Source organism: Lagopus muta, chromosome Z (genome assembly GCF_023343835.1).
Source record: "Lagopus muta isolate bLagMut1 chromosome Z, bLagMut1 primary, whole genome shotgun sequence".
NCBI classification, from domain to species: Eukaryota; Metazoa; Chordata; class Aves; order Galliformes; family Phasianidae; genus Lagopus; species Lagopus muta.
In genome coordinates, this window is record NC_064472.1 from 32,164,273 (window position 1) to 32,177,581 (window position 13,309).

Below are 13,309 nucleotides of genomic sequence, written 5' to 3' on the forward strand. Positions count from 1 at the left end.
GTAGTTATGTATTTTTTCTGAGTAATGTAATGCAGTAATTCTTTAGTTCTCCAGGTTATTGATTCACTGAACACAGAAAGAAACCTTTCTAGCTTAAAAATATCATTATTAATTCAAAGACTTCAGCAAAAAGCAATTCTTAGTCAACAGCATTGCATTTTCCACCTTATTTATATATCTCTTTTAATTAAGCCTGTGGTCACACTTGCCTGAATGATGAATGCCACTGGCTCAATCTGCACCCTCCCATTCACGATGAAGCCTTGGTTAGTCCTATCTGTTGCAACAAATGTAAATCTGTCAATCTGTGAATCCCCACCTCGGTGCTTGTATGCAATATCCATATTGTCCACATCACATTGGGTGAAATTGTACTGTAGTAGTACAGCCCCTCGGTAATAGAGATGACCATACTGGGGGAGCTGAGCCAAGAGGAAGGTAAGGTTTTCTTTGGCAGTGTCAGAGTCTGTAAGCTGCAGGACATCAGGAGAAAGGAGTACCATATTGCCTTCCGTTAATCTTAACCCCATGTTCCTAGATAGTGTAGGCAAAGTTTGGTCAACTGCCTCCAGGGAGATCGTGAATGTTCCATGCTTAGTCCTCAGTCCATTGCTGATGATGAATCTGGCAAAGAGAGGCAAGGTAGTCTTCAGCATGTGTTCTTGATTCACCAAGTACTGAAATAAAATGATAATGCAAACCTTTATTACAGGGCTTGCCTGTGGTGATACTGCAAAACATGAGAACTAGAGCTGATTTGAGCTCAAACTCTGACCATGGGGTGGATGTATAACTTAAAAGCATGAGAACAGATGGGCAGGTATACGGAAATAATTACACTGCATCTGCAGGAATCTGGTGTGATGCCAGAGGAATGGCTTTGAGGATACACCATCAGTCTTCGAAGTCCTCTAATCTTCTATCTCAGATACAAATGGAGCAGATCTGAAATTATGGGCTGGCTGAGGACATAGATGCACATTTTATACATATCCTTATGTATCTTCGGTGAAAGTGCTAGCTTTATCTACAGCTCACAGAAAGAGATGTGTAAAGTACATGATCTACCTGGACAATGGGTTTGTTCTATTCACTGTTGCACACTTGTCATACCCAGTAATCCCAAACTACCTTAAAAAGAAGAAAAATTGGAAAAGAAACATAGAAATCCATTCTTATCTTGCTTCTCATAGTAGTTTAAGCACTAATTATACTTATAAATTTCTGCATATTCAGAAGAACTAACATTTCTTTACAAAACTTAAGTGAAATTTCACTGAAATAGTAAGATTGTGTGGAATATATTGGGCAGAACTGTACAAGTAGCTAGATTAATTTTTAAAATGTAGCTGTCCATACCACACAGTCAGATCTGCAGTTATTATCCCATGCTGGCAATTTGTATTAACAGCAGCATAATTTCTTATAATTCTCTCCCAAGCAGTAATAGCTCCAGATAAACAAAATACATGATTAGACTTTACTGGTACTTTTCCTTGCCTAAAGTAGAAAAAGATAAAACTATCCACGTCTGGAGAGAAAATATGTTGGAAATCTACCAGCTGGATATGGGTTTTTGCCATACAACTGACAGCGTGCTCTGCAGACATTTATCAAATTTTGTTGTGGATAAAGATAAAACCAATCTAAGTTGCCATCTAATCTCTGCCAAGATCTCTACTTCACTATTTTTTTCTGAAGGAAATAACACTTGCACATGCTTGTAACAAAATCCAGTGAGGGTATATGAAAATAAAAATTGCCCTGGAAACATTTCACGATCTCTTATGTCACATCACAACATAGTACGTAAGGCTTATTCTCCTTTGTACCAAGCTTTCTGCGGTTGTGCATAGTGCATAGAAAAGCTTATTGGAGACTGGTTTTCAGCCATATTTGTTCTGTCCGAGCCAGTTTTTCTTTGCTTTGCAAAGAAAATGTTCATATTTTTCATCCTTTCATTTTTCCTATTCACCAGTGCACAGTCTTTTGAAGGCACATATACCCACACTTACACTGTTGATCTTGATTGGGACAGTACCACTGCATGTCTCAGAATAGATATGGGCCAACCTACTTAGCTGCTCTCCATCTATCACACTTTCATATTGCAGTGAAATGAGGATGGGTTGACATTTAGATTATTTCTCTCCTCTTACTCTCTTGCCTATGGACACTGGAGAAGTATTAAAAGAAATATAGGGCCAGAAACTGGTCTGCTCTTGCATGGTTTGAATATGTCACCTTCAGTAGGTCAGGGAGCAGCTTACTGCATCACACAGGCTGTCCATCTAAAACTCCTCACTACCTTCACCAATGCTGGATGATTAGGGCTTGATCAACTTGTAAGCAGGCAATATGCCATGAAGCAGATGGGAATGAGCATGGGCATAACAGGGACAATATAACAGTTAGAAATATGTTTACTGAGGATGGTATTCCCAGCTGGGAACCTAAAGACATCTGTCTGCACTGACCTAATGCTATTGTGCCAGTGCTAAAAGCATTGTGCTATTAGTAATCTAGCTAAAATCAAACACAGAACTAGAATAGTGATGATAAATAGTATGCTAAGGGAAAAAAGAAAAAGAAAAAAAAAAGCCAAACACGTTCTGTCAAGACCTTATCTGCATCTCAAAAAATCTAGGAGATTGCAGCTGAAGTGAGTTTCCTCCAGCTCCTTTGACAGCTGTAAAATCGTTTTGGATGATATCTCAAATCATACATAAGTGAAAGACTTAGGATAATTCAGTTTGTGAAAATGAAGATTCATCCATAATCTTCTACAGAATGCCAGGCAGGAGAAAACCTTTTGATTATGTACATCAGGCTGAACATTACAATGCAAATGTTGTATGCCATTTGATTTCACAGGTGATGTGAAATCAAGCTGTCTGTGCCCAAGAAGTCCTTTTTCTCCTGCACCTTGGGGGTTTGGGGCCTTTGTTTATTTCTCGTTTATGGCTGCTTCATTTCCCCCTTGGGAGTGGAGAACAGCCAATATTCTCCTCACTCTGATGAAATTTAGGGGACAACTCTCAGGCACAGTTTGGAGGACATGTTGCGTGGTTTGATTTCACCATTACCAATATTTCATGCTTTCTGCAGTTCGATGGCAATAGAGTTGGCTGTAGAACCTACCATCTGTCATGGCACTTAAAAGATAAAAATGGAATCATAAATAGTGCCAGCTCATTACAAAATTGAGCCAGCGTGTCAAAATGGAGGACATTAGCATGTACTTTTAGCATCCTGCTGCCAGCATCTGATGTCAAGTTGCTAATCACTTGAAGTCATCTGTCCAAACAAGCACTGCCAAATCTTTCTTCCAGGCCAGCAGCACCAAACAATGCACACAAATTTATGACCAAAGAAAGTACTTCAGTGGAAGGTAAAAATCTGATCAGATAATTTCCCAGCCTCCTACCCACCCATTCCCCATAATTACCCATATAATTAACATAACCATTCCTTGTTTAAATAATAATAGTATTGTGCCACAATATTTATGTGTATATAAAACCAAATTATTGACCAAATGTTAACATCAAGGAACATCAAGTATTGTGATTAAAATATTTATTGAAAATATTTATTAAAGAATCACAATCTTACTTTTATTAAGGCTGATTTTCTAATTTTGTTTTAAGCTGTTGGCCTAAACAAAGGACATTGGCCTTATCTGTAAGCATAGTTTTCGTAGAATTATTGGTCTATTTTTGTTAGCCTAGTTCAAAAGTCTTACTGATTTAAGCCACTTATACACTACCTATCCTAGTGCTTTCATTGTCTAAGGTAATTCTAGTTTTGGTCACAGTGTTTCACAACTGTATTGCTAAGTTTCCATACAGCCAAAGAATATTCCTTCCCATTTTTCTATTTTAAGTGGATCAGACAAATCTCAGAATTAGAGTAAATTCAAAATCAGAATTTCCATCACACTGAATTTAGTAGAAGGGATAGTTTTAAGTTTTTCAACTGAGGAGAGTCCCAGAATAAACAGGTTTATTTGATATTTTCATGCCCCACTTTCCTGGCTTGCATGGAAAAAAACTCCTAAAACAGTTGATGAAATACATCCTCGCAGCTTCAACATGCATCATGGAAAATGCATTTCAAGTCAGGAATCTTTTCACACTCTTAGAAGTGTGTGAATAGCTCTGAGTTGAAACTGCTAGGAGCTAAACATTTCATTTTTCATAATCACAAATGAAAAACAATTAACTTTTCACATGGAAATCTTGAATTTTACAGGAAGTTCTTTTCTTGTCAAGGGCTCTTTTTAGACAAAATTCCCAATGTTAGAAGGAGTTAGCATTCTTCCTTCAAAAAAAATGTATTTACTTCTGACCTATTTTTTTTATCCTGAATTTGCTCTTTTCTAAAGACACCTCTACAATCATTACCTAGAAATAACTCACTGCATTATTCCATTCTCTAGCTAATGGAGGTTTATTTAATAAAATAAGAAAACATTCACGTTGAGATGGAGCTCAGTTTAAGCTAATCTAAGAGAAAAGCTCAGAATCAGATGAAAGTAAACTTACATATCACTGGACAGCTGAATGTGGCCTATATGTAGTCAGCTTTGCTCAAAAAAACCTGGCTGTCTGTATGAATTTCTGAACTACTGTTATGTCAGAACAGATAAGTAGACTCGTTTTCGGTGTATTGAAACTTATGCATTTAAAAAGCCCACAACACAATAGACATACATGAAAAGACAGGCAAGCAGTTGGCTAATAGCTGGATGGAAAAGGCAGGCGTGTCAAGAAATCAAAGAAAAATTCTACAGAGGATATTCTAAGTCCATCTCCCCCACTTAAATGTTAACATCTGTGTATGTTTGGGCGGTAGAGTAATACTTAAGCCAGTATAATTTAATAAATGTGGCTCTAGTTACTATTTCAGTATCAATTAGAAAATGTATTTATTACTAAGGCAGTCACAACTACGTGCATTGCAGTGAAAATATCTTTGTCACATGAATGTTGAAAATTCCCTCAGAGCTTCCTCTTCCTATTTATACATATTTTATCAGTAGATACCCAAGAACACATAGGAGAAGGGTATGTGGAGAGTTTTAATGTCTTACCTGAATGCATCTTGCCTTGAATGTGCCTTGGTGCTGTGAACATAGCAGACTATCTGACTTGCAACATCCATTTGACTGAAGCTCGTTATGGGGATGTCAGGATAGCTAACATACTCTATTTGTCCATATTGAGGAGGGGAAGTTATCACATAGAGAAGCTCTTCAGGCTTGTCAGTACCATCCAGTGAAAGGAGGACATCAGTCGTAATGTAGCCTCGATCCCCTTTTGGTACTTTGAGAGGCTTTATGAAAACAGCAATGTCTCCTGCAGGATAAACAAAACAACACTAAAATAGTGGTATTGAAGTGAAAGCTGATCTCTTACCTATCATTTAGCTATACACAGTCCCTCTCCAGTAGAAAAATGATAGAATCATAGGATTTTAGGGAATTTCACAGTGGGAGGGACTTCAGGATATCTCTAAACTATCTATCTTCTGCTCAGAGTAGAGTCAGCCATACCACCAGTAATTTCCAGGCTGCACAGGGCTTAATTCCACTGGGGCCTGAAAACTGGCAAGAGTGGAAGTAGCACAACATCCCTGGACATCTGTTCCAATCTCAGTTCCAAACTCACTTAAATTAGTGCTCTAAGAGTTATCCCATGAATGGTGACTGTAAGACCATAGCATAATCCTGGAAGGCAGGGACAGTTTTGAACAGTGTTTTTCTTACCTTATTACACTCTTACCACGCTTCTGCACTGTAGTTTACTCACAAAAGCTAGTTTCAGAAGAATATTTTCTACTCTGTTTGAACAGCAGCTGGGATTCCTGAAAGGTGCAATGCGCCACTGTTCTGGGCAGTGCCTTTTCAGATCTCAAAATCACTTCTGCAGCAGCAGGAACATCAGGGCTCTGGGCAGCAGGGAAATCTGAGCAGATAGACTTTGGGGTCTGCAGGGAGATTTGCCATGGGCCTGCATAGTACTTGGGGATGTATCAGGACATGTATCAGGACATTTTTTCAGAAACAGGCACTGTGAAACAAGATCAGGCAGATCTTTACCCTTTTCCATGTTCTTGATATTTATGTAGAAGTCTACAGCTGGGGATCTGTTGTACCCATCCCACAGATAAAATGTGAACAAGTCTTGGTTCTTGGACCCTATAGCTCCTGTGTGGACGTATCTGACAAGGTTCATATCCAGTTCTTCCTGAGTGCACTTCATTCCGGTTTGGAGAGTCACCCAGTCTTTGCCTACCTAGAAAGATTGAATATCCTTCAGTAAACAGATGCGGTCTCCTATGCATCCTCCATAGTTAATTCTGGTTATTAGCAGCTATGACAGCTGATAGTGACAGCTTCCTGGCTGTCTTCCTAAGCTTTACAGTCTTTGCACATAGAATATTTTGTGTTTTGAAGGGCAGTATATAGTTGCAGTTGTTCCCAAGGATCCGTAAGAACGCTGGAGAAAATATAGCTACCATGAGTAAATGCAGGTAAATGGAATTCAGTCACTTTTACTCAGGTAAGTACATTTCTACACACCGACATCAGTAAGATGAAAATTAGTTTGCTGACCCGGCTTATGTTTTCTATTTCTTAATTAGACAAAGCTATTTATCTCCCAAACCATATCTTGAAAAATAGTGGGGAGGTGGCCAGGTGGGAATCCGCTGCTTGGGAAATAGATGGGAATTGGTTGACAGGTACCTTCTGTATTCAAAACGTCAGCACTTTTGTCCTAGTGTATGAGTCTCTTACAAGTCAAAGTTTTCATGGGGTCTACAGATTCTTGCAGAGATCCACAATTAAAATACATTACATTCACAGATCTTGAAAATCGGTTATTTTCTATTATATGCACACATTTAAAAGGAGGTGTTTTTTTTTCTTTTTGTTACAGTGGCTTATGTTAGGTCAATCTATGCTTGCTATGTATTTTCTATATTATTCCTTTTTTCCTTCTTTCTGCCCATATTTTCGTTCTAAATCATTATTTCTTCCTCTTTCAGCCATATCTCATGCATTTTTTCTGAATTCTGAAGTACTGTCTTGTCACCTTTACTGACCCAGGAATTTTTGCCTCCTGCCTTGTCATTTGCTTTCGATCACTCTAAGCTGACTTACAGCATCTCTCTTCATTGTCACCTCAGATGTTCTGCTATGCTTTTCATCTTCCCTCTGCTCTTGTTGAGGATATTGGCCTTAAGTGTCAAATTCTCTGAGAAAGCATTGTTTAGTTTAAAAACTCCTTTTACTGTTGAACTAGCCGTAACAGTCTACTTTAAAACATGGAATAGATTTGGAGAAAGGGAAGACAACTTCACTATGTGCTAACAAGAGAGAGTTGCTTGCATGCCTACTTTATGCTGAAGTACAAAGACTAACCTTGATTTGAAGCTGGCCATTTTCTGGAAGTCTTTCAAATAAGTAGAAAATTCTCTCTCTAGGAGTATCTTTATCTTCAGCTGACAGAACAGCACTAGAAATAATTCGAGTTTCACCCATACGCACCTCTATATTATCCTTCCTGCAAAAATTAGAAGTTATATATGGCATAACAAAAGAAATACAAGTTTTGCAACATATAATTTCTCTCCTGGGAATATGGATTACCCACATGCTGACAGAAATAACTGAAGAAAGAATGGAATGTGGGCCCCTACTTCAGTTCAATAGAGAAGAGAACCAAACAGGACAGAACAGCTACTTCTAGTAGTGGTGAAAAACAACAAAGCAGTTACCTCCAACATTATGGAATTCGTCACATCTGTCTTCTCCCCCAGGTCCTATTCCATTTACCCTCTCACAGTGATGACAACATAAGCAGAGAGGCTGTCTTAACATGCTACTGCTACTACAGACCATAGAATATTAGCTCCATTGTTACTTAAACAAAAGATTCTCTTTCAGTTGAATGCTAATTTTTTATCTTTAATAGACTCTGCCCAACAAAGTCCTAAGTGACTTTTCTATGCTCCTCATTGCAGAATTTTTCTGTGTTCTTGATCCAGAAGAAATAGTCATCATTAGCCAAAGCAAAATTTGAGAGAGCTTTGGGGAAAATCCCGCATGGTTTGAAATAAATCCAGATGATTGCTTCAGCAAAATTGACTGTGTCTCTTCTGTTTCAGTTTTCAGCTAGTAACCATCCTTCATTTTGCCTTTGCATATACTGCTTTACTATTTTTTCTGTTAGCTACCTTATATTTTTGCAATGTAGCATCCAAATCACATTATAAGACTACAGAAAAATTTCATAGAGCTTGAAGGGAATTCAGCATATTCAGACGCCCCAGGGATGGGACCTACTCAAGGTAATCTGTACAGAGGGCACAGAGCAGGTTCGAAAAGGACAGATTCCTTATGTATTTTGGCAGATAAGCTCTACCAGACTCAACTGAACATGTGCAAGCCATATTATTTCACAGGCCAAATACTGGTGGATTTTCACAAAAATTGCCAAAGGCATTCTCCCTGGATCAGCCATTTCATTTGCTAAATATGAAGAGCTTGCTTCAAGACAGAGTAACATCTAAGACTTCCAAATAAGGTCTAAAAATTATGTATTGATATCTGAAAATATAATTACTGTCCTTGGAAAAAATTGAGCTTTTTTCATAAAGTTGCTATATTCAAACTGAGTATGAACCATAGACATTTCATGTCTGGCAAAATGAGAAGCAACCAGAATGGGATCATATAACAAGGCACATCAAGCCATATTAATGATAGGTCAGGCAACTCCAAAGTTTTACTCATGTCACTGATAATCACACTGGGGCTTTGCAAACTGGAAGACCAGGTATTTGACCCAGAGACTGTGTAAGCTAGGGAGTAAAAACTCAAACAAACAATGACAGAAGATAAATATAGCTACATTCTCCAAATGCATTCTAATCCCAACACATTTTTCTGCCTAGCAGTTAGTCAGTTAAGTCTTTATAGCACCCACATATCTGATCTTGAGATTAAACTTTCAAGTGGAATGCATGAGGGCCTTACATTCCCCAAGGGCACTCCTTGCTAAAGGATGCAATCCAAGTAGTGACAGATTGAGTTTTTGGCAGTCACTGTAGATAGGGACAATTTGCCAGCCATTCTTCAGCGTGTGGACCACAGCTAATGAAGATGAGAACTGAAACTCCTTAGGGCAAAAAGGTACAATTAGATCAAAGTACTGTCATATGTTCACCTGTAACACACTGCAGTGATAGCAAAAGGGAGCTCCTACCCCACTGCAAAGATGGACAGCTGCATATGATGGTTAAACTACATTTTTGTCAAGTTGGACAAGTTAGGGTACTACTACCTAACTGCTGGCATTACACCACATCACAGTGGAAGAGTAACAGCTAACAACCATCACAGTGGAAGTCTAACAGGTAAGAAGCACTAAGAGCATACAATGAAAAAACTGTTTGGCAAGGAAATGGCTCAGTATATGTTACTGTTCACAACAGAAATGGCAAATTAGCATTCCCAGCCAAAGAAGCAATGGTTTCTGGATTCAGCTGAGCAAAAATAAAATCTCAGCTTTCTGCTCTCCATCACATTTCTTGAGAGAAAAACAATGAAAAACAATATACTAACCTTTAACAAGCAAAGAACAAACTAGCAGTGGCACTTAATTATCAGATTATCAGAATCTGATATGACTACATAAACTATATCCTTTATTCTAATTCAAAATTGATTTTCCCCTTTGTTATCACTATGTGCCCCTTGATAATCCTCACTAGAAAACCAACATTTGTTACTGTAGGAAGATCTACATTGTAAACAAAACATTCAGAATTCTCTAGAATAGTAAATGTAGGTCTGGTTTGAAGATAAGCCAAAACTAGGATATTCTGTAGCTAAACATCCTGAGGGATCAGAATTCCTATTTTAATGGCAGCCTGCTTGACAGGCTGTGAGTCATTTCTAAAATGTAGGCTTTGGAGCCATATCCCCAAAGCTTTCAGGCCCTCAGCTCTCCATCTGCCTTCCTAAGGCTGGAAAGCAGCCAGGGGGATGGAGTCCCTAACAATACTCTGCGGCTGAAAAATGAGGATCCCAAGGGACAAGTTCCCTGCTGTAATGTCCAGGAGGTTCAACTCACTCACAGCCAGCTGTTTATCTGAAAATTGTCTGCCAGGAGATTTCTGACCAGATCTAATTCATTTATGAATTCTAGTTTTAGACAGTAAAGGAAGTTAATGTATACCTCTTCAAAAGTTGAATTATGGCTGAGATACAGAGTATTTTTAGGAGAAAATAAGATAATCATCAAACTGAAAGACTTTCCCCAGTGAGGCATGAAGATACCAACTTCGTAGTCTCTCTCATGCCAAAATCCAGAGCTGCTTCCAGAGGGGTGTTTGATACAGGCAGTTTCCCTAGGGAAGAGGAAAGCAAAGCATCTGGGATGGATAACTTGGTGGACATGTCTAAGTACTGGTCCAATTTTTAAGTTGGTTTTGAAAGATAAAACAAATTTGTTGTCCATCTTTTTAAATATTTTATCTCTAAATGCAAACACCAACCCTATTTTCTCAATACATAGCAACATTCAGTGTGTCTTTCTTTCTCTAAAAATGCTTTTACAAAACAGACTAATAGTGAATGGCCCACATGGAAACATCTGTGTTGGCATTAGGCTGTGACTAATTATGGTGTCCTATCCCTATCAGTCACTGATTAGTTGTTTTGATCATTTTTGGATCATTTTGTCTGAATTTTTTCCTGTCAGAAACAGGAACACGTGGCTTACTTGCTCAGCACTGGTTTCTCATCATTAACTGGGATGACCTTTACTGAAATGGTTCTGAGGACTTTATGTTTCCCATCTGATAGCTGGATTTTAAAGCTGTCATTGAGGTTTTCTGAATCGTCATGCATGTACATCAGTTTCATACCTATACATCAGGGAAAAAAAATTAGGAAAGAAAGAGAGAGAGAGAGAGAGAGACAAAACAAATAAATTTGTCTCCTGCAAAATATTTTGTTCTGTTTTGCTCTGCTTCCATCACTCTTCTTGCATCTCCCCTCTATACACTCCCTGGCCACAGTAAATATTGTTCAACACCAAAAGATGAGCTTGGTGGGCTGCTTCTGTTCATTAATCTAACAGTATACTAGTGACTCAAAGACACTAAGCCTATCAATCTGAAGGAGCAGTCTCCTTCATAAAATGGTCCCTATTGTCTGCTCCCCTCACGCCAACTCATTTTAACAGGAAACATAGAAAGGATAGGATCATCAGTTAACACTTCTTTGTACCCCACATAATCTTCAGGAAGCTTCAAAATCTTGGAAAAGAAAGCTGTACTTGCGGCTATGGCTGACCTGAATACGACTGGTTCTCCACTATGGAAATGATGAAAAAGCCCAGTAATTGGAAGAGAGTAGAACATAAAACTTGAGAAGTCTTAGTAATTTTTGTTGCTTACACATTTTTGAGGGATATTTCTTGATGGGTGGAAAAAAGTCTTTTCCTCAGGATTTGCGGACTGAACTACGTTTTGTGAGGCTGAATTAAGTGTATGTCCCTCTTGATACTGATAGATACAGTTTCCACACAGTGGCCTCAGTATGGAAGAATCTACCATAGTCTTAAATGTTAAATACAAATTTAATCACATGTTCTTGAAAGATGTTTGCCACTTCAAAGTAGGATAACTGATAATGGCAAGCTATTGAACCGTTTTATACTCTTCATTTACAGCTGTATCTAAATCTATATCTAACCCAAAGATTTCTCACAATCAGCTAATATGTTTTTAAATCAGTTTGTCTCTATTTTAGGTGTTGTGAAACACTCTGAAATGTCTTGGTGATATGCTTTAATACTCCCTTTGTTTTTTTCAGGGTAGATGGACTCTCTAGACATACTACTACCCTTTCTGACATGTAGGCCTCTCAGGGTGAATTTATTGACAGCTCCTCAAATCATTAGACAGCATTAGCATTAGATGGGTTTATTTCTATTCTTAAACTTTCTCTTGAAAGTACCCCTAAGGCAAATGAATAAACACATGCAGATTTCTCACTGTGCCTCCTTATCTGTTACAAATTACTAAAGGAATGAAAGACCAGCGTCAGAAGAGCACTGCACCTACCATTCTTCAGTAGCTCCATAGAAAAGTCATGAACAAGCAACCCACTGCTGTGGTGGTGAATTAACTCTTTGTACTGTAGAATATCATTGCCATGAACTCCATTAATGAGGAATCCATGTGAAGGCTGCTGCACAACATCAAATACCAAATGGTCTTGAGGCACATCCAGATCAACAGCATTGATAACAGAGAGATCCAGCTCTTTCACCATACCTTCTTGAACCTGAACATAAAAGAACAAAAGTCATACTCTTTTACATAAGAAGAACTTAAAATATTTTAGCATGGTTTCCTAAGTAGGCTTTTTTTTTTTAGGAGTCTGTTTCCTCTATCCCTTCCTCAGTAGCTTGCTTGTCACACAGTTATTACTCATATTAAAACCACAGTTTACAGAGAGGGGATAGACTACACCAGGTACAAAAATTACTCTGCAAAAATTATGAAAGACACTAGTGAAAACAGAAGTATAAACATCCTTCTGCATTCTAGATAATGTATTTCTTTAAGTCCTCGCTTACTTTACTGCAGGTTACCAAACAGAATTGTGCACAGCTCCAATCTCACCAAAGCTCTGTCATACAGATTTAATGGGATTTAACAGAGCAGTTTCCTAAAACAAGCTGAATCATGCAAAGGAAAGGAAAGATCTAGAGAAACATGTGTTCAAAAAATGTTTTGATTTAAATTAGAAAGTATTTTCTGGTATAAAGTAATTCTATGGCAGGCATTTTACTTTTTTCCTTACAGTAATGTTTCTTGCTATGAATTCTGGGACTTCATCATTGGTTGGGTTGATCAGCACAAAAAATGGAATCTCTGCTGAACGACGCAGGCCATCGGTGGCATAAAGTACAAAGTGGTCTGCTCTTGGCTCCACTCGCATGTGCCTGGCTTGTACATAGTTTATACTCAGGGCTTTCAGGTGCTTCAACTGAAACGAAGCTAGAAATTTTAGAAATGTTGAGTTAGCATTATTGTTTTCCTGCCCACTGGTCTGACACAGCGTAAACAATTCTGAAATGATGTCCTTCAATGACCAAATCACTCCTGAAACTTTGCCTTGGAGATAAACACAGGATCAGGAATTTTCAAATTCTCAACTACAGCACTTTATTGACAGAAGTGAAGAGAGGCTGGAAGAAGCTTGCTTGAGAGAGTAAAGGGG

General features: G+C 38.3%; 1 protein-coding gene across 7 annotated transcripts in view; it reads right to left on the reverse strand.

The window, feature by feature from the left end:
• FREM1 (FRAS1 related extracellular matrix 1) overlaps nt 1-13,309 on the reverse strand; it is a 72,756-nt gene that overhangs the window by 21,068 nt on the left and 38,379 nt on the right. For 2 of the 7 annotated variants that reach the window (XM_048930499.1, XM_048930498.1), the window contains exons 19-25: nt 12,890-13,086; nt 12,145-12,367; nt 10,797-10,941; nt 7,430-7,571; nt 6,104-6,299; nt 5,096-5,360; nt 210-624 (exon numbers count right to left, since the gene is read on the reverse strand). In XM_048930499.1, the coding sequence (XP_048786456.1) occupies nt 210-624; nt 5,096-5,360; nt 6,104-6,299; nt 7,430-7,571; nt 10,797-10,941; nt 12,145-12,367; nt 12,890-13,086 (1,583 nt within the window). The other 5 variants (XM_048930500.1, XM_048930503.1, XM_048930504.1 and 2 more) reach the window with 5 other exon arrangements.